Source organism: Stegostoma tigrinum, chromosome 29 (assembly GCF_030684315.1).
Source record: "Stegostoma tigrinum isolate sSteTig4 chromosome 29, sSteTig4.hap1, whole genome shotgun sequence".
NCBI classification, from domain to species: Eukaryota; Metazoa; Chordata; class Chondrichthyes; order Orectolobiformes; family Stegostomatidae; genus Stegostoma; species Stegostoma tigrinum.
Window position 1 is genome coordinate 38,466,038 of NC_081382.1, and position 22,985 is coordinate 38,489,022.

The following is a 22,985-nucleotide window of genomic DNA, read 5'->3' on the forward strand; positions in this document are numbered from 1 at the left end:
CTGTGTTTCTTTCAGATTTCCAACATCTGTAGTAGCTTGCTTTTATTTCTAAGTTTCCAACTGGGTCTGGATGGAATTGGAGTATGCTTATTAAGACAGGTAATTCTCCCCCACTGGACTATGGATTTAAAGGCCATTTTTGTGTTCTGTTTTTACATTTAGATGAGAACACAAACATTGCTGAAGAAACTCAACGTCTGGCAGCAGCATCTGTGGAGAGAGAAGCAGAGTTAATGTTTTGAGTTCAATAATACTTCTTTTGAAGAGCTCCAGTTCTGAAGAAGAGACAGATTGAACTCAAAATGTTAACTCTGTTGTTGTCTCCATAGTTGCTGCCAGACCTGATGAGTTTCTCCAGCATTTTCCAGATTTTTCCAGCATCCACAGTACCTTGCTTTTATTTTATTCACCTGACCAAAGATTATCAGTGTTTTGAAGTCAGGCAACAAAATAATTTGAAGGTTTTAGCCCTGAATTTAACATCACTGACAGATCTAATACCTCTTAATTATCAATTTTTAAAAAATCAGTTAGTTTCACGTAACATTTTTAACATTAACCTAATCTTCCTTCCCAACACCACCATCTCCTTTGTCAAGGGGGTTACATTGATTATGGAGTAGAAAATTGTGCTTCTAGTGTCAGGTTTGGCCTTGAATGGTAAAAAGGCCCTGAGTGCAATTTCAACTCCAGAGGCTTGAGCCCAAAATTTGCCCAGTGCTATTGCCAGGGGCTGGGGGTGCTGCATTGTCAGAGATCCCCTAATTTGGAATGGAATATTGTACTGAGGATCCCACTGAACTCTCAGGTTGACATTAAATAATTCAGTAACACCTCTCTCTGTGCTGACTAATATTTGTGCCTTGGTAACAAAAGAAACTGATCACCCGGTTATCATCATAAAGCTGTGGGAGCTTGCTATGCACAAATTGCACTATTTCTCAATAAACACTGGAAGGGCTGGTGGTAATGAAGAGAAGCTGAGGAAATTGCATCACTTCTCTAAAGTTTGGTAGAATGATCATGAGGGTCTTTGGCAAGGTAGATACTGAGAGGATGTTTTCCTGCCACAAAGTTTGGGACAAGGGGGTTCCAGAATCTGAAACAATGGACACAATCTCAGAATAAGAGGTTAGTATTTATGAATGGGATGGGGAAATATTCATTGTGGTTAATCTCCTGCAGAGTCCACAGGAGGACAAGGTAATGAATATTAACTTCATGCTTATTCAAACAACCTCAGAAAGAGATAATCCCGCTCCCTTGATCTGTCTGTCCTCCCTGGACTGACGTATCCCCTCCCTACCCCTGGACTATCTCTAGCACAGCCCTCACCTTCCTGGACCTCTCTGTCGCCATCTCAGGCAACCAGCTAGAAACTGATATTCATTTCTGGCCCACTAACTCCCACAGCTACGTAGAATACACCTCCTGCCACCAACCTTCCTGCAAAAATGCCATCCCCTATTCCCAATTCCATCGCCTCCACCGCATCTGCTCCCAGGATGAGGCATTCCACTCCCGTACGTCTCAGATGTCCTCGTTTTTCAAGGACCGCAACTTCCCCACAACGACAGTGGTTGAGAATGCCCTTGACCATGTCTCCCGCTTTTCCCGCAACTCATCCCTCACACCCCATCCCCGCAATAGCCACCAAAAAAAGAATTCCCCTCAAACTTACATACCACCCCACCAACCTCTGGATACAACGCATCATCCTCTGACACTTCCACCATCTGCAATCCGACCCCACCACCAAAGACATTTTTCCATCCCCACCCTTATCTGCTTTCTGGAGGGACCACTCTCTCCGTGACTCCCTTGTCCGCTCCACACTCCCCTCCAACCCTAACACACCTGGCACTTTCCCCTGGAACTGCAGGAAGTGCTACACCTGCCCCCAAAACCTCCTCCCTCATCCCCATCCCAGGCCCCAAGAAGACTTTCCACATCAAGCAGATGATCACCTGCACATCTGCCAATGTGGTATACTGCATCCACGGTACCTGTTGTGGCTTCCTCTACATTGGGGAAACCAAGCGGAGACTTGGGGACCGCTTTGCAGAACACCTACACTCGGTTTGCAATAAACAACTGTCCCTCCCAGTCGCGAACTGTTTCAACTCCCCCTCCCATTCCTTAGATGACATGTCCATCCTGGGCCTCCTGCAATGCCACAATGATGCCACCCAAAGGTTGCAGGAACTGCAACTCATATTCCGCTTGGGAACCCTGCAGCCCAATGGTATCAATGTGGATTTCACAAGCTTCCAAAACTCCCCTCCCCCCATTGCATCCCAAAACCAGCCCAGTTCGTCCCCGCCTCCCTAACCTGTCCTTCCTCTCACCTATCCCATCCTCCCACCTCAAGCCTCGCCCCCATTTCCTTCCTACTAACCCCATCCCTCCCCCTTGACCTGTCCATCCTCCCTGGACTGACCTACCTTCTCCCTATCTCCCCACCTACACTCACCTCTACTGGCTCCATCCCCGCCTCTTTAACTTGTCTGTCTCCTCTCCACCTACCTACTCTATCCATCTTCAATCCACCTCCCCCTCTCTCCCTATTTATTTCAGAACCCTCTCCCCATCCCCCTTTTCTGATGAAGGGTGTGGCCCGAAACGTCAGCTTTCCTGCTCCTAAGATGCTGCTTGGCCTGCTGTGTTCGTCCAGCTCCACACTTTGTTATCTCAGAGAGAGATTGTGATTTGTTGAACAAGTGTGATTGGTTAAACATAATTCTCTCTGATACTCTGCGTGGCTCTTCCCAGCTTTGTCCCACACTGTCCAATCTCTGACCCATTTAAAAAAAAGACGTGTCAACCTTTATAGCCCTTTATTCACCTAAAGATAGAATGTTTACATTTCTTGTAGATTAAGCATAAATCATTCTGCTAGGTATTTCTCTTATTCTTTCTACAGGAATCTGTTTATACTCTCTGGTCTGCTCCCAAGGCATCTAATATATTCCCTAGCATGTACAAGATACCTCTCCAGTAATTTCTACTGATGTGGAACCTTCGTGTGTTCAAGGTTCATGGCTGATAAAATGAGACTTACTTTATTAATAACTTGTCATCTGACTACAGTTGTAGCCCTCTATTTGGAAACTTTTATTTAATTCTCTATACAACTCAAAACGATGTGAATAATTGGAAATCACTACCTCAGGGGGTTCTGGATGCTTTATGATTGAATGGGAGAGAGATGACATGAGGCGAAAGTAATTGTCCTTGGACTTCAGAGCAACATTTGGCTTCATGTGGCATCAAAGAAAACTGGGAAAATTTAATTCTTGGGAATCAAGGGGAAACTTTTCAATGGCTAGAGTCGTACCTAGCACAAAGGAAGGTGGTTGTGGTTGTTGGAGGCCAATCATCTGAGTTAGCGAGTTTTGAGAAGATTTGTAGCTCAGGTTGAGGTTCTGGGTGTGAGTTTGCTCGCTGAGCTGGAAGGTTAGTTTTCAGACGTTTCGTCACCATTCCAGGTAACATCATCAGTGAGCCTCCGACGAAGCACTGGTGTTATGTCCCGCTTTCTATTTATCTGGTTAGAAACCTGAACAGATAAATAGAAAGCGGGACATAACACCAGCGCTTCATCGGAGGCTCACTGATGATGTTACCTAGAATGGTGACGAAACGTCTGAAAACTAACCTTCCAGCTCAGCAAGCAAACTCACATCCAGAATCATCTGAGTGCAAACACACCATTGTGGGAGTTCTTCAGTGTCATGTCCTAGGCCCACACAACTTAAGCTCCTTCATCTCTATTATAAGGTCAAAAGTGGGGACATTTGCTGATAACTGAACAATGTTAATAATTTGCAAATCTTTAAAGACTAAAGCAATCCCTGTCCACATTCAACAAGATGTGGGCAGCATTCAAGCTCAGGCTGATAATCAGTGGAAATTAACATTCATGCCACACAAATGATTCCCAACAAGTGAGAATCTAACTCCCTTTATTTCACAAGCAATGGTATTACCGTTACTGAACCCCACCATCAATATTCTGACTGTTACCATTGAACAGAAAGTGACCTGAAGCAGCTATATTGTAGGTACAAGAGCGGTTCATAGTCTGGGAATTTTGAGTTGAGTAAATAACCTCCTGTTTAACCAGAGCAATGCACATTATCAGGAATGGAGTGGAAAATCCTCCATCTGCCTTTGTTCAGTGTAGCTTCTACACCACTCAAGAAGCTCAATACAACTTAGGACAAAAGTCTATTTATCAGCACCCCATACACCAGTTTAAATGTTCAATCCAAAACAGAAATTGCTGGTGAAACTCAGCAGGTCTGGTAGCATCTGTGGAAGGGTCAATGGACTTGAAATGTTAACTCTGTTTTCTCTTCACAAATAGTGCCAGACCTGCTGAATCTCTCCGGCAATTTCTCTTTTTGGTCATTTCAGATCTCCAACATCAATAGTTCTTTGTTTTACTTTAGAGTTTAAATGTTCATTTCTTCCACCACTAAGGCACAGCGGCTGCAGTGTGTATTATCTACAAGATAAACTGCAGCAACTCACCATGGGCCTTTGACAGCACGTTCCAAACACATGTTCCTGTGTTTCTATGATGTATCACTCTATGACTCCACAGGGGAAGTGTAGCAGATGATTGGGAATACCTACGCCTTCAAGTTTCTTTCCAATCCCTGACTTGGACCTGTATTGTTATTCTTTCATTGTTCCAGGCTCAAAGTTCTGAAAATCCCTTTCAAAATGCATTGTGGGCATATCCATACTAAATGGGCAGTAATGGTTCAAGAAGGGAGTTCACAACTATCTTCTCAATGGCAATTAGGGATGGACAATAAATGATGGCTTTCCCAGCAAATCCATGGAACAAGAAAACAAATTTGAGGCTGTGATATACAGGTTTTTGGTCCTTCATGGAACAAAGGGAAATGGGGAGAGGGGGATAGTGGAGTTGAAGTTGAAGATTATCGTTGGACGTATTGAATAGTGGAGTAGACTTGATGGACCATATCGCTAACTCCTGCCCTGTTCACTGACATAAAATCAACAACACAATAGGACTACAATACTGGAACACAGTAGGAGAAATTTGAAATATATTATATAGTAAATGTCAAATGTTTTGATGAAAAAGATGGCTTTGGCCTCCTGCTTCCCAAAAGTCTGTATCATTGAGATTTTCCTTATGATACATCTGGGTCTGCTAGATATTGACTGTTAAGATTAATAGCTTCAATGTTATTATTACATGGCCACCAGATCTGTAGAAGACTATTAGTGTTAATAATTTCACTATCTCTATAGTTAGTTTAATCTGAATTCACAATAATTTGCTCTTACATCCTGCAAAGCTGAGGAAATATATGGGATGCAAATAATGCAATAGAACTATTGCTATGCATACCTTGCCTTGTTTTGAGCAACTACTCTGACCTGAAACTAATTGCAAACTTTCTCAAAATATGGGCCTCTAATTTCAGGACTGACTAGTTTCTTTTAAATTCCTTAACCTTTTCTTATGCAGTATCTACTAAATGTAACACACACTGATCTGTTCATTAGCTTCCAACTGCTAGTGAAATTTCTAATGATGGAAAAATGCCTTGGAATATTCAGCTCCTTTCTGTTCTCAGAAATGGTGAATAATTTTATTTTTTCATAGGATATATGCAGCTGGCTCATTTATTACAGTTCTGTCCTTTTGTTGTTCATTCATGGGATGTGAGTATCATTGGCTTGGCCACCAGTTATTACCTAACCCTCATGTTCCTTGAGAAGGTGGTGGTGAGCTGCACCCACAATGGAATTAGGAACAGTGTTACACGAGTCTGATTCAATGACACAGAAGGAACAGCAATATATTTCCAAGTCTAGATGTTGTGTAACTTGGAGAGGAACTTGAGGTTGGTAGTATTCCCACATGTTGGAGAATTTCTGAAGTTTATTGTGTAATTTTTCTTGAGAAGTTGAGAGTGAGTCACCTTCCTAAACAGTTGATGTCCATACGGTACAGGTAGTCCTGCAGTGCTGTTAGGGCTTCATGGTAGCAGTTTACTACAACCTTGGTGGACAGTTAAGAGTGAACCATATTGCTATGGATCTGGAGCTGCATGTGGATCAGACCAAGTAAAGATCATAGATTTTTTCCTGGAAGAATTTTAGTGAATTAGATGGATTTATTTTACCACAATTGGTGATAGCTTCATGTCTTGGACAGGTGTTCAGTTTCAGCTTTATATTAAATACATTTTATTAATGAGTTGAATTCAAATTGCTACAGTGGGCAAATTGTGCCTACCCCTAGTGCTTTAGACTGGTTCTTTCAATTACTTTGAGTTCTGAGGAAGGGCCACGAGACCTGAAATGTCAACTCTGATTTTTCCTCACAGATGCTGCCGGACCTGCTGAACTTTTCCAGCAACTGCTGTTTTTGTTGTCTTTTAATTATTATTTCAGTGATATTGCCACCACTTCCTTGAATTTCCTAACTGACACTAAGTCATCTGAGGTTATGTAAAGCATCACACTGGTCATCATGTTCCCACATTCTGAAATTTATCTCAAATCTATTCACCTTACTCCATCACCACCAACAACTCCTTCACAAAACTTAACTGTTAGATTATAGTTTTGGCCATCACCTTTAGCCTTCCATTGCTTTTTTTTTTATGTTTACATCCACTACAGGGTGAGGTGCACAGAAGAAATTCACTAGAATAGCACCAGAGATTAATGGAGACCAGAACGTTTGACATTATAGAATCCCTACAGTGTGAAAACAGGCCCTTTGACCCAACAAGTCCACACTGAACCTCAGAGCATCCCTCCCACATCCATCCCCCTATAACTGACCGAATCTACACCTCCCTGAGCACTACACACAATTTAGCACGGCCAATCCATCCTAACCTGCACATCTTTGGACTGTAGGAGGAAACCCAAACAGACATGGGGAGAATGTGCAAACTCCACACAGACAGTTGCCCGAGGTGGGAATCGAACCTGGGTCCCTGGTGCTGTGAGGCAGCAGTGCTAACCACTAGGCCACCGTGCCTCCCCTGTATGCCTATTGTGAAGTTCAAGGGAAGATAAAGATAAATGAAGCAGCTATATTGTAGCTACAAGAGCACCTCATGGTGTATGGGGTGCTGATCAAACGTGCTTTTGTCCTAAATTGTATTAAGCTTCCTGAGTGCTGTAGAAGCTACACTAAACAAAGGCAGATGGATGATTTTCCACCCCATTCCTGATAATGTGCATTGCTCTGGTTAAACAGGAGGTTATTTACTCAACTCAAAATTCCAAGTCTTTGGAGATGAACAGAGTTAGGAAAGGTTTTGATGGAGTAAAGTAAGGAAAAGTCATCTCCCCTGAGAATTAGTAATGAGAGGACAATGATTTATTATAACTGGCAAAAAATTCAAAAGGGAAAGTATGAGGTTATTGCAAAGGTAATGAGTAATGATGTGGAATTTGGTAAATGAGAGGATAGAGGAAGTAAATCCAACCTCCAAGAGGGAATTAGATGTACTTGCAAAGGAAAAAATAGATGATAGATATAGAATCATAAAGTACTTTGTAAAGAAGAGGATCTTTGGCCTATTGAGTCTCCATCACCAAAACTAAGTTGGTCCTACTTTCCAGGACTAGGTCTATAACCTTGAATGTTATGACATTGCAATTACTCACACAAACACTTTTTAAAGGCTGTGAGGTTACCTGCTGAACTCCCATTCCAGGTAGAGCATTCCAGTGTCCCACTGCCCTTAGGGTGAAAATCAATTCCCCCAAATCCCCTCTAAAACTCCCACCATTCACCTTAAAGTGAGATTAATGGAAGAATATGGGAGTTGAGCCAACTGAATAGGGCTTTTAGAGGGTTACCACAGGTACCAAGGGCTGATTTAACAAGCTGTAGAGCTGGATGGACACAGTAGGCCAAACAGCATCAGACGAGCAGGAAACCTGATGTTTCGAGTCTAGACCCCTTTCAGACATGGGGGAGAGGAAGGGTATTCTTAAATAAATAGGGAGAGAGGGGGAGGTGGATAGAAGATGGATAGAGGAGAAGAAAGGTGGAGAGGAGACAGACAGGTCAAAGAGGCGGGGATGGAGCCAGTAAAGGTGGGGACTTAGGGAGTAGATAGGTCAGTCCAGGGAGGATGGACAGGTCAAGGAGGTAGGATAAAGCTGGTAGGTAGGAGAAGGGGTTGGGGCTTGTGGTAGGAGGAGGGGATAGGTAGGAGGAAGGACAAGTTAAGGAGGTGGGCACAAGCTGGACTGGTTTTGGCATGTGATGGGGAGAGGGGAGATTTTGAAGCTTGTGAAGTCCACATTGATACCATTGGGCTGCAGGGTTCCCAAGCAAAATATGAGGTGATTGACTTCCTTCTGTTCCATGCGGATATGATTCAACGATAATTCAGAATATATTTTGCTGGAACTTTGTCATTTTGCACGTGGTACATAAATTTAGATTTCAGATTTCTTGTATTCGTTCACGGGTTGGGGGTCACAGGCTAGGCCAGCATTTATTGCCTTCCCTGCTTGACCAGCAGCCACTGTTCCTGGCTTTCTGTGTGCCAAACCTTCGAGGGTGGCACAGTGGCTCAGTGGTTGGCACTGCTGCCTCACAGCGCCAGGGACTCAGGTTCGATTCCACTCTCGGGTGACTTGCACATTCTGTCTGCGTGGGTTTCCTCCGGGTGATCCCGTTTCCTCCCGCAGTCCAACGATGTGCAGGTTAGTGTGGACTGGCCGTGGGAAATTGCCCACAGTGTTCAGGGATGTGGAAATTAGGTGGATGCCTCTGGGAGGGATGCTCCAAGGGTCGGTGTGGACTTGTTGGGCCGAGGGGCCTGTTTCCACACTGTGAAACGTAGTCGCGACTCCCCAGAGTGATTCAGGGGAGGCAGTGAAGTTCATTCACAAGATTCGCATTGTAAGTGACGCTAACTACTTGGGTTCACTTCGTGTACTCTCAACCTTAGCTGAAGCAAGTTAAACCTCAAAACAGTCGTTTCTCTGTTGAGATGGGCAAACTGTCGATAAAACACTGATGTCTCTACACAAAACCATGTTCATTTAGCTCATAAATTTATTAAAGATTTGTCGTATTCGTCATTCAGAAAGATTAAATAAAAGACAGTAAAACATTTACGCGGGACCTATAATAACTTCCATACCCAATTTGTACCATGTAAAACACCTTACACATTCTAGCTTTTGCTGACAAAATGCTGTAGCAACAACACCGAAACTCAGAAAATGATGTAGCAAGATTCAAAACAAGAAATGAGTCCTTTTTTTGCATTTTAAATTTTTTTTCTCTAAAATCGCACCACTATTTCCGATCCTAAAAAATACCACAAAAGAGAACCGCTTCCCTGTATCCACAATATAAAATACACTCTTACACGTTTCCCTCCCCGCCAGGGAGGGGGAGTAGATATTTGGCAACAAACAAACATTGCAAACTGCAACTGTTAAAGAAACCCACTCCAAAAAAAGACAAATAGTTAACAGAATACAAGCTTAGAAATTACTGTTGGCCACTTTATAACACGTTTGTACGGCACTCCACCGACCCAGGCATTGATTTATCTTAATTTCATTTTTTTCTAAAAAGAAACTTGCATTTATATAGCGCCGCTCACAGCCTCTAAACTTCTGGCGCACTTTGCGGTGAAGTCGCTTGTTGCAAGGTGAGGAAACTCCACAGTCCAAGTTTCCCAAATTGTTTCCTGGGATATTAACTATCACCTGCCAATGGTAGCACGCCAAACAGTAACTTCCATGCTACTAAAAAAAAGTGAAAATTAAACGACAGGTTATGGACTATATCAGGCGTTTTAACATTCAGAGAGTATCCTAATACACGGCACTGCTCTGTTCTTAAATAATCACATTCATTCGTATAATTAGTGTCAAGAATCCGAACACTGCGATGTTTTGATGTGTGTACGTGGATCACAATAAGGACCATGAGACTGACACACACATATAAACGCACACACACACACACACACACACACACGGCTTCAGGAAATACACCTCCTGCTCAATGCGTGTGGCTTGGCAACTTAAATAGCAAAATAGTCATGAACGCGTGTTTCCAAGAAAGGTCATCGTCCTGAACTTTCTGTTCCCTGCGTCCCCGCAGATGTTGCCGAGTCTGCTGAAAGCTCGTCGCGCACTTCCAGCGCCTGGTTAAAGTTCTGCGAAAGAGTCCAACCTGTTGTCGCACGGAGTCCGCGTACATTTTTCGGCGAAGAACAGAAGCGAACGAGGGCTGAAAGTTACAACGGGTCCGTGGTTCTTCATGTGCTGAAAGTTCCTTTGTTTTTAAATCGTTGCTACAGGTTCTAACGCAATTCCCAGCTGAAGACGCTACAAAACGCTGCTCAATTGTGGCATCTACGCCCGCGGGAAGAATACGAACTCATTTGGAAACGTGTGTAGGGAGAGACTATATGTGTGTGTGTGTGTGTGTGAGAGAGAGAGAGAAGGGGAGGACGGGGCATGTGTTAAAACTGTGCGTGTTCCACCTCATCCAACCAGGAGGCGGGACTGGCCGGGAAGTCAGGATACCCGCCGCTGCTGTCCGTCGACAGATCCGAACTGGGTCCGTTTCCTCCCAAGACGCGCATAGACTGGCTCATACCTTGTCCCCCTCCTTGCGCCAGGATCCCCAAGCCCGTGTCCTGGTACACGAGGCCGGACATGAGGGGAGGGTGGGACGGCATGGCTTGCAAAGAAGCCGGTGACCGGGGGAGGCCGTAAGGACTGTTGGACCGCAGGTCGTGGGAGAGCATTCCATCAATAGAGAAGCCCCCGTTGCTTGCTGTCTGTCTACCCAGACCCGGAGAGGTGTCGTTCATGCTTTTGTACATGCCGTTCGGATGTCCCATATCGGGCATCGAATGATCATCTATATGTAGAAACAAACAAAAGATATTAAAATCTAAAACCCGAGAGGGACAGGTACCCTACCTTGAATGGCATGCTCCAATGAATCCAGACCTGTTGGATATTTGGAAATACTGCAGATGCTGGAAATAATAGAATCCCTATAGTGTGGAGACAGGCCATTCAACCCATCCAGTCCATACCTAGCCTCCAAAGATCTTCCCAGCCCATCCCCATAACCCTGCATTTACTATGCACCTTTGGACTGTGGGAGGAAATGGGAGCAAGCCCACACAGACACAGGCAGAATGTGCAAACTCCGCACACAGAGTCGCCTAAAGTTGGAACCAAACCCAGGGCCCTGGCGCTGAGGCAGCAGTGCTAGCCACTGAGCTACCTGAAATGTGAAACAAACACAGAGGAGGCTGGAGAAACGCAGCAGATCCGGTAGCATCCGTGGAGCAGGAAACAGAGTTAATGCTTTGACACCAATTTGATTCTTCTTCAGAACTGGAATTCTTTGGAAGAAGAGTCTTGCTGGACCTGGAAGTTACTTATTTTTCTCTCTCCACAGATGCTGCCAGACCTGTTGAGTTTCTCCAACATTCTCTGCGTTGTTTGTGGGAGAGTTAACCAATACTCCAATTTTACCCTGACTCATGAGAGAACAAATGTAAAATACACTGGATGCTGGGAATTGAAAATAAAAACAATTCCTGGAGAAACTTAGCAGGTCTGGCAGCAACTGTGGAGAGGGGAACAGTAGCCTAATATGACTCTTCTTTGGAACTCTGTTTGATGGGGAAGGCGGCTGTGCAAGGATGGGAAAACTATGGGCAGTGAGGGAGGCTGTGGAGGGGAGGTCTCCATGGGACATGAGGCCATTGAGAAATCCTGGAAACAACAGCGAGATATTTAGTTGTGGAGTTATGATCCAGAGAGATGGAAAGAAGTCTCTGAGAATTGGCACTTAGCATCTTCAAGGTGGTGGCTGGTATGCCAGATGACAACATTCTTGGCAGCAGTTTGGCTGAAGACATATTACTGTGAAAGGGTTAATGATAAATTGATGTCCACAAATACCAGGAGAGTCATGATCCCTTTTCTGATGAAGGGTCTAGGCCCGGAACATCAGCTTTTGTGCTCTAAAGATGCTGCTTGATCTGCTGTGTTCATCCAGCTCCACACTTTGTTATCTAACATCCCTAAAGGTGAGGCTTCCTGCCTGATATATTGCAAAAGGACTGGTCCATCTACTCCGTCCCCATCAGGAAGTCTTTGTGCCCACCATCTATTGCTGCAGCAGGCTAGCCAAGCATATTGTATTGGAAGAGTAGAAGCAATGATCCCACTACCACAGTTTCTCATAAATCTGCACACTAACAAATCAAAATGAACACTCACCACTTCTTTTCTTAGCCAGGGACATTAATTCTGCCTGTCTCTCTGTCTCTGTCTCTGTCTCTCTCTCTCTCTCTGCAGATGCTGCCAGAGTTGTTGTGTTCCTCCAGAAATCATGATTTTTATTTCAGGTTACACACGCTCACAGCATTTTGTTTTATGTTCCTGGTTCGATATCTGATACCCCTTTCATTTTCAGTATGAAGTTATGCCTAAAACTTTGTGTGATAATTCAAATCTCTCCACAAACAATGCTAAGTATCTCTCAAAATTGAAAAGCATTGAGGCAGTTTGTTTTGGCACTGCCTAATGAGTCATGTTAATTTAAAGTGACAGTGTTCCTTGTGCTTTCAAAGTGGAGGCTTTTCTTAATTCATTCATGTAGGCATTGCTGGAAAGGCCAGCATTTGTTGTCCAGCTCTAAATGCCCTGGTCTGCTTCAGAGAGCGGTTAAGGGTCATTCACATTGCTGTAGGTCTGGAGTCATATGTGAGTGAGGCCAGTGAGGACGGCAGATTTCTTTTCTTAAAGCAGGTGGTGTGGTGGATGAGTGGTCAGCACTGCTGCCTCATCACACAGGGGACTTGTGTTTGATTCAATCCTTGGGAGAGTGTGTGTGTGTGTGTGTGTGTGTGTGTGTGTGTGTGTGTGTGTGTGTGTGTGTGTGTGTGTGTGTGTGTGTGTGTGTGTGTGTGTGTGTGTGGAGTTTTCACATGCTCCCCATGTCTGTATGGGTGCTCTGGTTTCCTCCTACAGTCCAAAGATGTGCAGGTGAGGTGGATTGGCCATGCTAAATTGCAAGCTAGGTGGTTGTGGGGGAGTAGGTCTGGGTGGGGTGCTCTTCAGAAGGTTGGTGTGGACTTGATGGACCAAGTGGCTTGCTTCCACACTGTAGGGATTCTATAACGGACATTAGTGAACCAAATTTATATTAGGCTGACCATTATTTCCAAACTTTGTTGAATTTAAATTTCATAATCTGCCATGGTGGGTTTCATGCATATGATTACCAGTTCAGGAACATTACTGCTACACTAGCCCCGTTCAAGGGCCACCCCCCACTAACTGATATGAACACACTAATGTTACCATGAGTGGTGGGATTTTAACTTGATAGTCACTACACTTCAGGCAAGGGGTGCAGTGGGGAGAAGCAATGCCTTTCCTGGTAACTGCAGTCAGTGTGGGCATTGAACCCATGCTGTTGGTATCACTCTGCATCATAAACCAGCCATCCAGCCAAATGTACTAACTGACTCCTTAACACACTAGGTAGCACTACAGTAATTTAGAATTTGCACATTGTTAAGAATGGCTGTTGAAGGAGAGACAAGATGATTTTCCAACAGTGAGCTATCTCCTATGTTTGTACATGTGCCTTTCCTCTGCTCATTTTGCCAATATCACTGTTTGCTCCCAGAAACAAACCCCTCCCCAACCACCCACACCTCATTGTGAATTCATTCCATGTGAAACCATTCAGGTTCATTCTCAATTATATGAATCACTATCAATGTGCATTTCTTAGATTTTCCATCCCTAGCCATTTGCAAATTAATTAAAATCTTAAGATTGCAGAAGGAGGCCACTCAGCTCTTTGTACACATGCCTCTCTAAAGGAGGCGTTGGAATTGGTCCCATACTTCCACCGCTCTCTTCCCTCAGAGCTTTACAGATGTTCACTTTTCAAATACTTAACCAATTCCCCTTTACAAGTTTCTATTGACCCTACTTCCACCATTCTTATAAACAGTGTATAACATTTTCTAACAGCTTGCTGGGTAATTAAAAATAGGCATATAGTGAGGAATATGAGGACGCAGAAGCAAGAATAGTCCATCCTGGCTTTCAAACCTGCTCCATCATTGATTAAGGTCATGGCTGATTGGGATTCAAACTGCAACCAATTTCCTGTCTGCATTAAACCCCCACCACGACCTTCAATGGCCTTGTCTATTAAATATTTATTGAACTCAGGCTTGAGTAAATTCAATAGTCCAGCTTCCACTGTTTACCGGGGAAGAGAATTCCAGAGACACATGATCCTCTGAGAGAAAATAAAGCATCTCCCTATCTCCATTTTAAACGTGGGACCTCAATCTTGAACTGTGTCCCCCACCCCAGTTCTGGTATCTCCTATAAAGGGAAACATCCTTCCTCACCTTGCCAAGTCCTCAAATCTGTATCTATTGGTTACAGACTCTCCTGTCAATGGAAGCAGTTTCTCCTTATTCGCTCTATCAAAGCCCCTCATAATATTAAGCACATTATTAGATCTGTTCTGAACAGTGCCTCTTCTAATTAAATTGATCCAGCTCCTATTGTCTTTCCACATAGCTGAGATGCTGATGTTTACAATGATAGTCCAAAAGGTAATCATTATTGGATTTGTTGATTGTCAAGGGCAACTAAAACTCAACCCCAACTCGCTGTGACCATCAGATGCCGACCTGTGAAGGACACTTCGGCATCACTGGCTACCCCATCATCCTGGGTGCTGTCCTTGTCTGATTTGGAGCTTGCTCTGGATCGTTTGATGTTCCTGAAATATTGGCCCCATCTCTGTCTCCCAGCATCTTTTTTCAATCGTTTCTCCTTTGCTCGGCGATTCTGAAACCAAACCTATGGGAGACAAAAGCAGGATAAGCAATTGTAACCTTGGTGTTAAATTGTTTTGAATTACATTAAAGCAAAGATACCCTTGGGTGTCAGTTAACCAGCAAATAAACCTATGGGAGACGCTACTCCTGTAGACACTAGGCTGTTGGGAATAATGTTGGGAGACTTTGATTTTTGACCTTTTGCACAATGTTTCAATGTTGCAAAAAAGTAAAATCATTTACAGTAGTTTAGGCATTGATCATCAAGTTGTACTACCAGTTCTGCATGACAATGCTCAGGGCCCTTGAGATCAGGACATCAGTGAATATTTAACATTATAAAAAAATTGTTAAAAAATATTTGGAGTAATGACTTTGCAGTCGTTTCCCAATGGCTGTTAAACCTAGAATAGTAGAATGCAAGATAATCAAAGCAGTGCTCAGGCCAGTGATCCTGCACTGCATTTCAAAAATAGGATCATACTGAGACAGGAACTACAGCATAACTAACCTTGAAATGTCTGAAAAAGGAACAAAAAAGCAAATTAATTTTTCAGATATTTCATCACCATTCTGGGTAATATCATCAGTGAGCCTCCAACAAAGTGCTGGTGTTATGTCCCGCTTTCTATTTATATGTTTAGGGTTCCTTGGGTTGGTGATGTCATTTCCTGGATTGGTGATGCCATTTCCTGTTCTTTTTCTCAGAGGATGGTAGATTGGCTCCAAATCAATGTGTTTGTTGATGGAGTTCCAGTTGGAATGCATGCTTCTAGGAATTCTTGTGCATGTCTCTGTTTGGCTTGCCCTAGGATGGATGTGTTGTCCCAATCAAAGTAGTGTCCTTCCTCATCTGTATGTAAGGATACGAGTGATAGTGGGTCATGTCGTTTTGTGGCTAGTTGATGTTTATGTATCCTGGTGGCTAGCTTTCTGCCTGTTTGTCCAATGTAGTGTCCAAGCTAGCCACCAGGATACATGAACATCAACTAGCCACAAAACGACATGACCCACTGTCACTCGTATCCTTACACACAGATGAGGAAGGACACCACTTTGATTGGGACAACACATCCATCCTAGGACAAGCCAAACAGAGACAAGCACGAGAATTCCTAGAAGCATGGCATTCCAACCGGAACTCCATCAACAAACACATTGATTTGGAGCCAATCTACCATCCCCTGAGAAAAGGAACAGGAAATGACATCACCATCCAGGAAATGACATCACCAACCCAAGGAAACCTAAACATATAAATAGAAAGCGGGACATAACACCAGCGCTTCGTCGGAGGCTCACTGATGATGTTACCTAGAATGGTGATGAAATGTCTGGGAACAAACCGGCAAGCTCAGTGAACCAGCTTACATCTGGAACAGCATAAAGACCCGCTCTCTTGTGGACCGAGAGGAGGAGAGTGCTGTCTTGGAGGTGAAAGGAGGATGGCGGGTTGGCTGTGCACCCTTGTAACCAGTGGATCTTAATGCTGGCTTTGGCCTAACGCTGGTTCAGGGGAGCAGCCAACCTGCAGCGATGGCTGCGGCAAGTGCTCGTGCCCCAGGTCAGGGGGTCCGGAACACCATCCGTGTTTCCGTGAAGAAGGTGGATGAAGGTGCACCTGTGGACCGCACCTTCTTCGTGAAGAGGGTCCTGTTGGACTGTTGTGGGTTTGCTGCTGCGGACATTTACTGCCTGCAGGATTTCCCCGGAGGAGGTTTTTACGATGTGACCTTCAGGAGTGCCAAGCTTTGCGAGTGCTTCCTGGAGGTTTTCAAGGAGAAAGGAGGTGAGGGCCCCCTCTCTGTATTGACCGCTGTCCCACTGTTTGTGATGCCAGCGCAGAGGAGCCGTATGGTGACTGTACACATGTACAACCCGCATGTGCCAGCAGTTGATGTCCTGACCTTCCTCGGAAGGTACGTGAAGGTGGAAGGGGACCTAACTGACATGGTGGACCCCTTTGGCATCTGGACGAGTAAGAGGCAGGTCAAGGTGATGCTGAGGACGGGCGCAGACGGGAATGTCGCACACCCACCGTCCAGCTTCGCGATCCGCGGGAGCAAGGCCTACCTGACCTATGCAGGGCAACCTAAAGTCTGCCATGCCTGTGGTAGGTCAGGTCACGTGGCGGCCGACTGCAAAGCCACCATCTGCAGGGAGGAGGGACACCTTGCAAAGGATTGCCCACGAGAGAGAAGCTGCAACCTTTGTGGGGAAGCAGGCCACTTCTATAGGGCATGCCCGCAGCGGGGTACCACCTACGCCCAGGTCGCCGGCAGGGGAAATGCGGGGCCAGCCCCCCCGGAGGAGAGGAAGGCACCAGGGCCCAGCAAGGACCCCACTAATGTGCAGGACGGCCAGGCCGTGCAGGAGGGCCCAGCCCTGCAGGATGGGCCCGAGGCCAGCAAAGCACCCCTGCAGGCTCCGATCCCCCCTGACAACCCGGAGCCAATGGAGGCGGCGACAGGCGACCCAGGGGAGTGGACAACAGTCCGGAAAGTGAGGAGGAAGGTGCGTCGACGGGCCCAGGAACCGCAACCATCAGGCGGGAAGAGGCAGCTACAGGGGGGCTATAAGAGCTCCTCTGACGAGGAGGATTCGGAGAGGGCCCACCCGAAGCAGAGGTTAAAGGTCTCGAGGGGGAAGGAAAGCAGCCCCCCGCTTCCAGGTGACGGGAGGCGTCCTGAGGCTCCCTCCGACACCCAGTCAAGTGCCGCTGGAGCACTGGAGGGGCCCCTGGAACTTCCAGGCGGGAAGGAGGAAACAGCGCGTCCCCAGCCTGACCCGGAGCCGGACCCTCCTGCCTCCGCACCCCTGACGGGGGGATGCCACCCGGAAGGTAGCACGGACGGTTTCCTGAGCCCGGAGAGTGTCCAGCAGTTAGCCCGGGCAATGGGCATGAAGGGACAGATGGAGGGGCTGGACCTTGGACTTGGGGAGGGTACTGCGGTCACTGCCCACAATGGGGGTACGAGTTGCGAGCTTTAATGTGCGCAGCATCAAGTCAACCGCGAGATGTGTGTCCACGTTGGCCTACCTGACCACCGTCAGGGCGGACCTCCTGTTTCTGCAGGAGTGCGGGATACCGCACCTCGGCAGGTATGGGAAATGGTCCGGCGCCTGGACCTGTGGGCCTTCGATCTGGTCAGGGGGTAACGACTGTCGCTCCTCGGGCCTGGCTATTCTGCTGCGGGGGCGCGACTTCACCATCTCTCAAGTTCAGGAGGTGGTGGGGGGGCGCCTCCTAGTGGCTGACATCACCTACAGGAATGCTCCCCTGAGGCTGATCAACGTGTACGACCCAGCGGTACGGAGTGAGCGGTTGGCCATCCTGCAGCGGCTTCCACCCCTGCTGGCTACGTCCAGGCCGGTCATCCTAGGCGGAGACTTCAACTGCATCATTGATGCAGATGAAAGATCCGGTGTGGGGACAGCGGGTGGGGGGAGTCAACTGGACGTCACGTCCAGATTCCTGATGGGCACGGTGAAGGACGCCAAGCTGCTCGACGTCTTCAGCACCCCTGCAGACGGAGCGCAGCAGAGGTACACCTGGTTGCGGCCAGACGGGTCTATCCGCTCAAGGTTAGACTTCCTGTTTGTGTCACGGACGTTCTCGGTCAGCTCCACCGGCGTTGAGCCGGTGTTCTTCTCTGACCACTGCCTCCTGCTGGCCGACTGTCACTTACAGGACGACCAGCCGGCCGGCAAGGGGATGTGGAAGCTCAACATGACTCTGTTGACCCCAGAGAACGTCGAGGAGCTTAAGGGGGATTACGCCGGTTGGAGAACCGTGAAACCCCTCTTTGAGTCTCCAGGCGACTGGTGGGAGACGGTGAAGGAGAACATCAAGAGGTTCTTTGTCCTCAAGGGTGTTCGGAAGGTGAGAGAGAGGTGGGGAAAGCTGTCGCGACTCCAGAACCTGCTCCTTCTGCAGTTGATGGGGGTCGATGTCACGGAGGACCTCCGCGAGGTGAGGGGCCAGCAAGCCTTGCTCTTCGCCGCAGAGGCCTCCAGGATAATCTTCCGGTCCAGGGTCTGCTCCGTGGAGCAGGACGAGACGTGCTCGCGTTTCTTCTTTCAGAAGGTGCACAAAGAGAGCTCTGTGCTTAGCCGGCTGAAGGAGGACGACGGCTCGGTGACGTCGTCTCGGCCCGACATTTTGAGGATCAGCAGATCCTTCTATGCCGGACTGTACGACACGAAGCCCACGGACAGCACGGCCTCCGAGTCGTTCCTGTCGTCTATCATGGAGGTCTCAGACGACGGCACAAGGGAGTGGCTGGACCGGCCAATATCCCTGGACGAGCTGGCCAGAGCCCTCAAGTTCTTGCAGAGGAATAGGACTCCCGGAAGCGACGGCTTACCGGTCAAGCTGTATTCCGCTCTGTGGGGCCTGGTCAGCCAGGACCTGCTGGAGGTGTACGATAGTGCGCTCCGGGCAGGGGAAATGCGCAAGTCCATGAGGAAGGGCATCATCACCCTCATTTACAAGAGGAAGGGGGAGAGGGAAGAAATTAAGAATTGGCGTCCCATTTCACTTTTGAACGTGGACTACAAAATCCTGGCCAAGGTCATTGCCAACCGGGCCAGGTCTGTCCTGGAGTCAGTGATTCACCCTGACCAAACCTGTGCTGTGCCGGGCAGGAAGATCGCTGAGAGCCTCGCGCTCATCAGGGATACGATCGCCTACGTACAGGACAGGCGGGTGGACACCTGCCTCGTCAGCCTGGACCAGGAGAAGGCCTTCGACAGGGTCTCTCATGCTTACATGAGGGACGTCCTCTCCAAATTGGGGTTCGGGGAGGGCATCCGCAATTGGATCCGGCTGCTCTACGCCAACATCGTTAGCGCAGTCTCGATCAACGGGTGGGAATCAGACAGTTTTCCTGTTAGATCTGGAGTCAGGCGGGGCTGCCCACTCTCTCCTGCCTTGTTCGTGTGCTGTGTGGAGCCCTTTGCCGCCTCCATCAGGAAGGACGTGAGCCTGAAGGGCGTGACTATCCCAGGCAGTGGAGGCCTTCAGGTCAAGACCTCCCTGTACATGGACGATGTCGCCGTCTTCTGCACCGATCGTCGGTTGGTGAGTAGACTATTGGACATCTGCGGCCAGTTTGAACTGGCCTCGGGTGCCAAAGTCAATAGGGGTAAGAGTGAGGTCATGTTCTTCGGGAACTGGGACGACCGCTCCTTCATCCCCTTCACCATCAGGACAGACTACCTGAAGGTGCTGGGTGTTTGGTTTGGTGGAGCTGGGGCATGTACTAAGACTTGGGAGGAGCGTATCGCCAAATTGAAGCAGAAGCTGGGCAGGTGGACGCTCCGGTCCCTCTCCATCGCGGGTAAGAACCTTGTTGCCAGGTGCGAGGGGCTTTCGGTACTGTTGTATGTGGCGCAGGCCTGGCCTATTCCCTGGACCTGCGCCGCTGTGGTCACCCGGGCCATCTTCCACTTCATTTGGGGGTCGAGGATGGACCGGGTCCACAGGGACACCATGTACAAAGACCTGGAAAATGGGGGAAAGAGCATTCCAAACGCCACCCTCGCCCTGACGGCTACCTTTGTGTGCGGCTGCATCAAGCTGTGCGTAGATCCTCAGTACGCAAACACCAAGTGTCACTACTTACTGAGGTTCTACCTGTCCCCGGTGTTGCAAAGGATGGGCCTGGCCTCGTTGCCGCGGAACGCTCCGAGTAGTTGGACCGTTCCGTACCACCTGTCCTTCGTGGAGAAATTTTTGAAAGGAAACACCTTTGACCACAAGGCCGTCAGGCAGTGGTCAGCACGTAGTATCCTCGAGGCCCTTTGGGAAAAGGAGAGGGTGGATCCCGTCGTGTGGTTCCCCACGCAGACTGCCAAAGTCGTTTGGCAGAATGCCTCATCGCCAGAACTTTCAAACAAGCACAAGGACATTGCTTGGCTGGCGGTGAGAGGGGCTCTGCCAGTGAGATCCTTTATGCATGCCCGGAATCTCTGCGCCACTGCACGCTGCCCTCAAGGTGGCTGCGGGGAGGACAAGACTGTCGATCACCTCCTTCTGGAGTGTGCCTATGCACAGGAGGTCTGGAGGGGGATGCAGTGGTATTTGTCGAGGTTCGTCCCGAGCAGCTCCGTGACGCGGGACTCCGTGCTCTACGGGCTGTTTCCGGGGACGCACACCGAGACCAACATCAACTGCGCCTGGAGGACTATCAATGCGGTGAAAGACGCTCTTTGGTCTGCCTGCAACTTGCTGGTCTGCCAGCTGAAAGAACTGACCCCGACCGAGTGTTGCAGACTGGCGCATTCCAAGGTCCAGGACTATGTGCTGAGGGAGGCGCTAAAGCTTGGGGCAGCCGCTGCCAAGGCGCGGTGGGGAAAGACCACCGTATGAAACCCCTCCTTCAGAGTAGGAAAAAGAACCCTATCTGGTAACTGGGCCCAGCTGGCGCCTTCCCCAACTGGCCAGGGGGCCAACTGGGACTGTGCGGGGTGACGACTGCCGGGGTGGTTTCTTTGCTTTGTTTTTTTTCTCTATTTTGTTTTTTTCCTTTAGTTGGTGTACATACCCCCTGGGTAACCCGGAGCGGCTTGCATGACTGGGTAGGTGTATAAATGTTTTATTTTTTGTACATTCTATGAATAAAGTATATTTTTTCAAATAAAAAAAAGGTGATGAAACGTCTGAAAACTAACCTTCCAGCTCAGCGAGCAAACTCACATCCAGAACCTCAACCTGAGCTACAAATCTTCTCAAAACTTGCTAGCAAATTAATATCATCATTAGATGCAGTGTGGTTTCCAATATGTCTTATACTACTCACATACCACTGGCTCAAACTGTAATTCTCCAAATCAGATGAGTATTGTGTTGAAATTGAAATTTTTGAGAACAGGAGTTGGGCGTTTCATACTCGCTGAACATCTAAGACAACTTCAGGTATGTTTAGAAAATGCTGATGGGATCTGAGACATCTGTGTACATCTTTCTATACTAGGCTTAATACTGGACTTTTATTTTGGAGCTTTCTTCCTCAAGTGACATAAAATCAAGACAACCTGGTTTCAGCTGCCTGCCACTTCAACACACCACCATATTCCCTGGACAATGTTTCTGTTTCAGGCTTGATACAGTGCGCTAGCGAAGCTCACCACAAGCTGGAAGAACAGTGTCTCATCTTCCATATTGGGATCCTGCAGCCTTCAGGATTCAATATTGAGTTCAGTTAATTTTAGAACCCAAGCACCATCTTTAATGTACTTTACCAACTCAACATCCCAGGTCATGTCATGACATGAGCTGCTTTCAGCACAACCAAACCATTTTCACCTACTTATGGTCCCCATTAGTAGCTTTGCTTTCTCCCTAGCTTGCCCCTGTCCATCTGTTTGTCTGCCAAACTCTCTTTCTCTCAATCAGGGCTTGGTCTACACCTACTTGTTTATTCCTTCATACATCCCTCCTCCGACCGCTGTCTTCAGCATATATACCACATTTTCTTGGTTACTAATAGCTCCAAATTGGACTTGAAATGTAAACTCTACTTTCTCTTCACAGATACCACTAGATTTACTGAGTTTCTCCAGCAATTTCTTTCTTTCTCTTGGATTTCCAGCATCCACAGTTCATTGTTTTACATTAACCTGGTTTCAAACTGGTTGAAAACTGGTTTCTCAAACTTTGTAATGTTTATGCTATTGCCAAACCCCTGTGGCTAAGTAAACATGCAATTTTAGCAGAAACAGAAAGATGGAAGGAGGGACCAGGTAAATTGCTCTTTGGCACCAGCTCCCTCAAGTTTCTGAGACAGCTGTGGGTATGAATCGATTCAGAGACAGTAGGAACTGCTTATGCTGGAGAATCTAATAACAAGGTGTAGAGCTGGGTGAACACAGCAGGCCAAGCAGCATCAGAGGAGCAAGGAAGCTGACGTTTTGGTTCTGGACGCTTCTTCAGAAAATGATTTCTGAAGAAGGATCCAGACCAGAAACACCATCTTTCCTGCTCCTCTGATGCTGCTTGTCCTGTTGTGCTCACCCAGTTCTACACCTTGTTATCTCTGTGGGTATGAGTAGTACTTTAAGTATGAGCATGGTGGAATGCGACTA

The 22,985-nt window shown here is 47.1% G+C and overlaps 1 protein-coding gene across 3 annotated transcripts in view; it reads right to left on the reverse strand.

The window, feature by feature from the left end:
• Positions 1–9,084: 9,084 nt before the first annotated feature.
• The window catches only part of lhx3 (LIM homeobox 3), a 71,272-nt gene continuing 57,371 nt past the window's right edge, over positions 9,085–22,985 (reverse strand). For all 3 annotated transcript variants that reach the window (XM_048558748.2, XM_048558749.2, XM_048558750.2), the window contains exons 5-6: positions 14,748–14,919; positions 9,085–10,918 (exon numbers count right to left, since the gene is read on the reverse strand). In XM_048558748.2, coding sequence (XP_048414705.1) covers positions 10,515–10,918; positions 14,748–14,919 — 576 coding nt within the window. In that variant the 3' untranslated portion in view covers positions 9,085–10,514. The remainder of the gene's footprint in view (positions 10,919–14,747; positions 14,920–22,985) is intronic.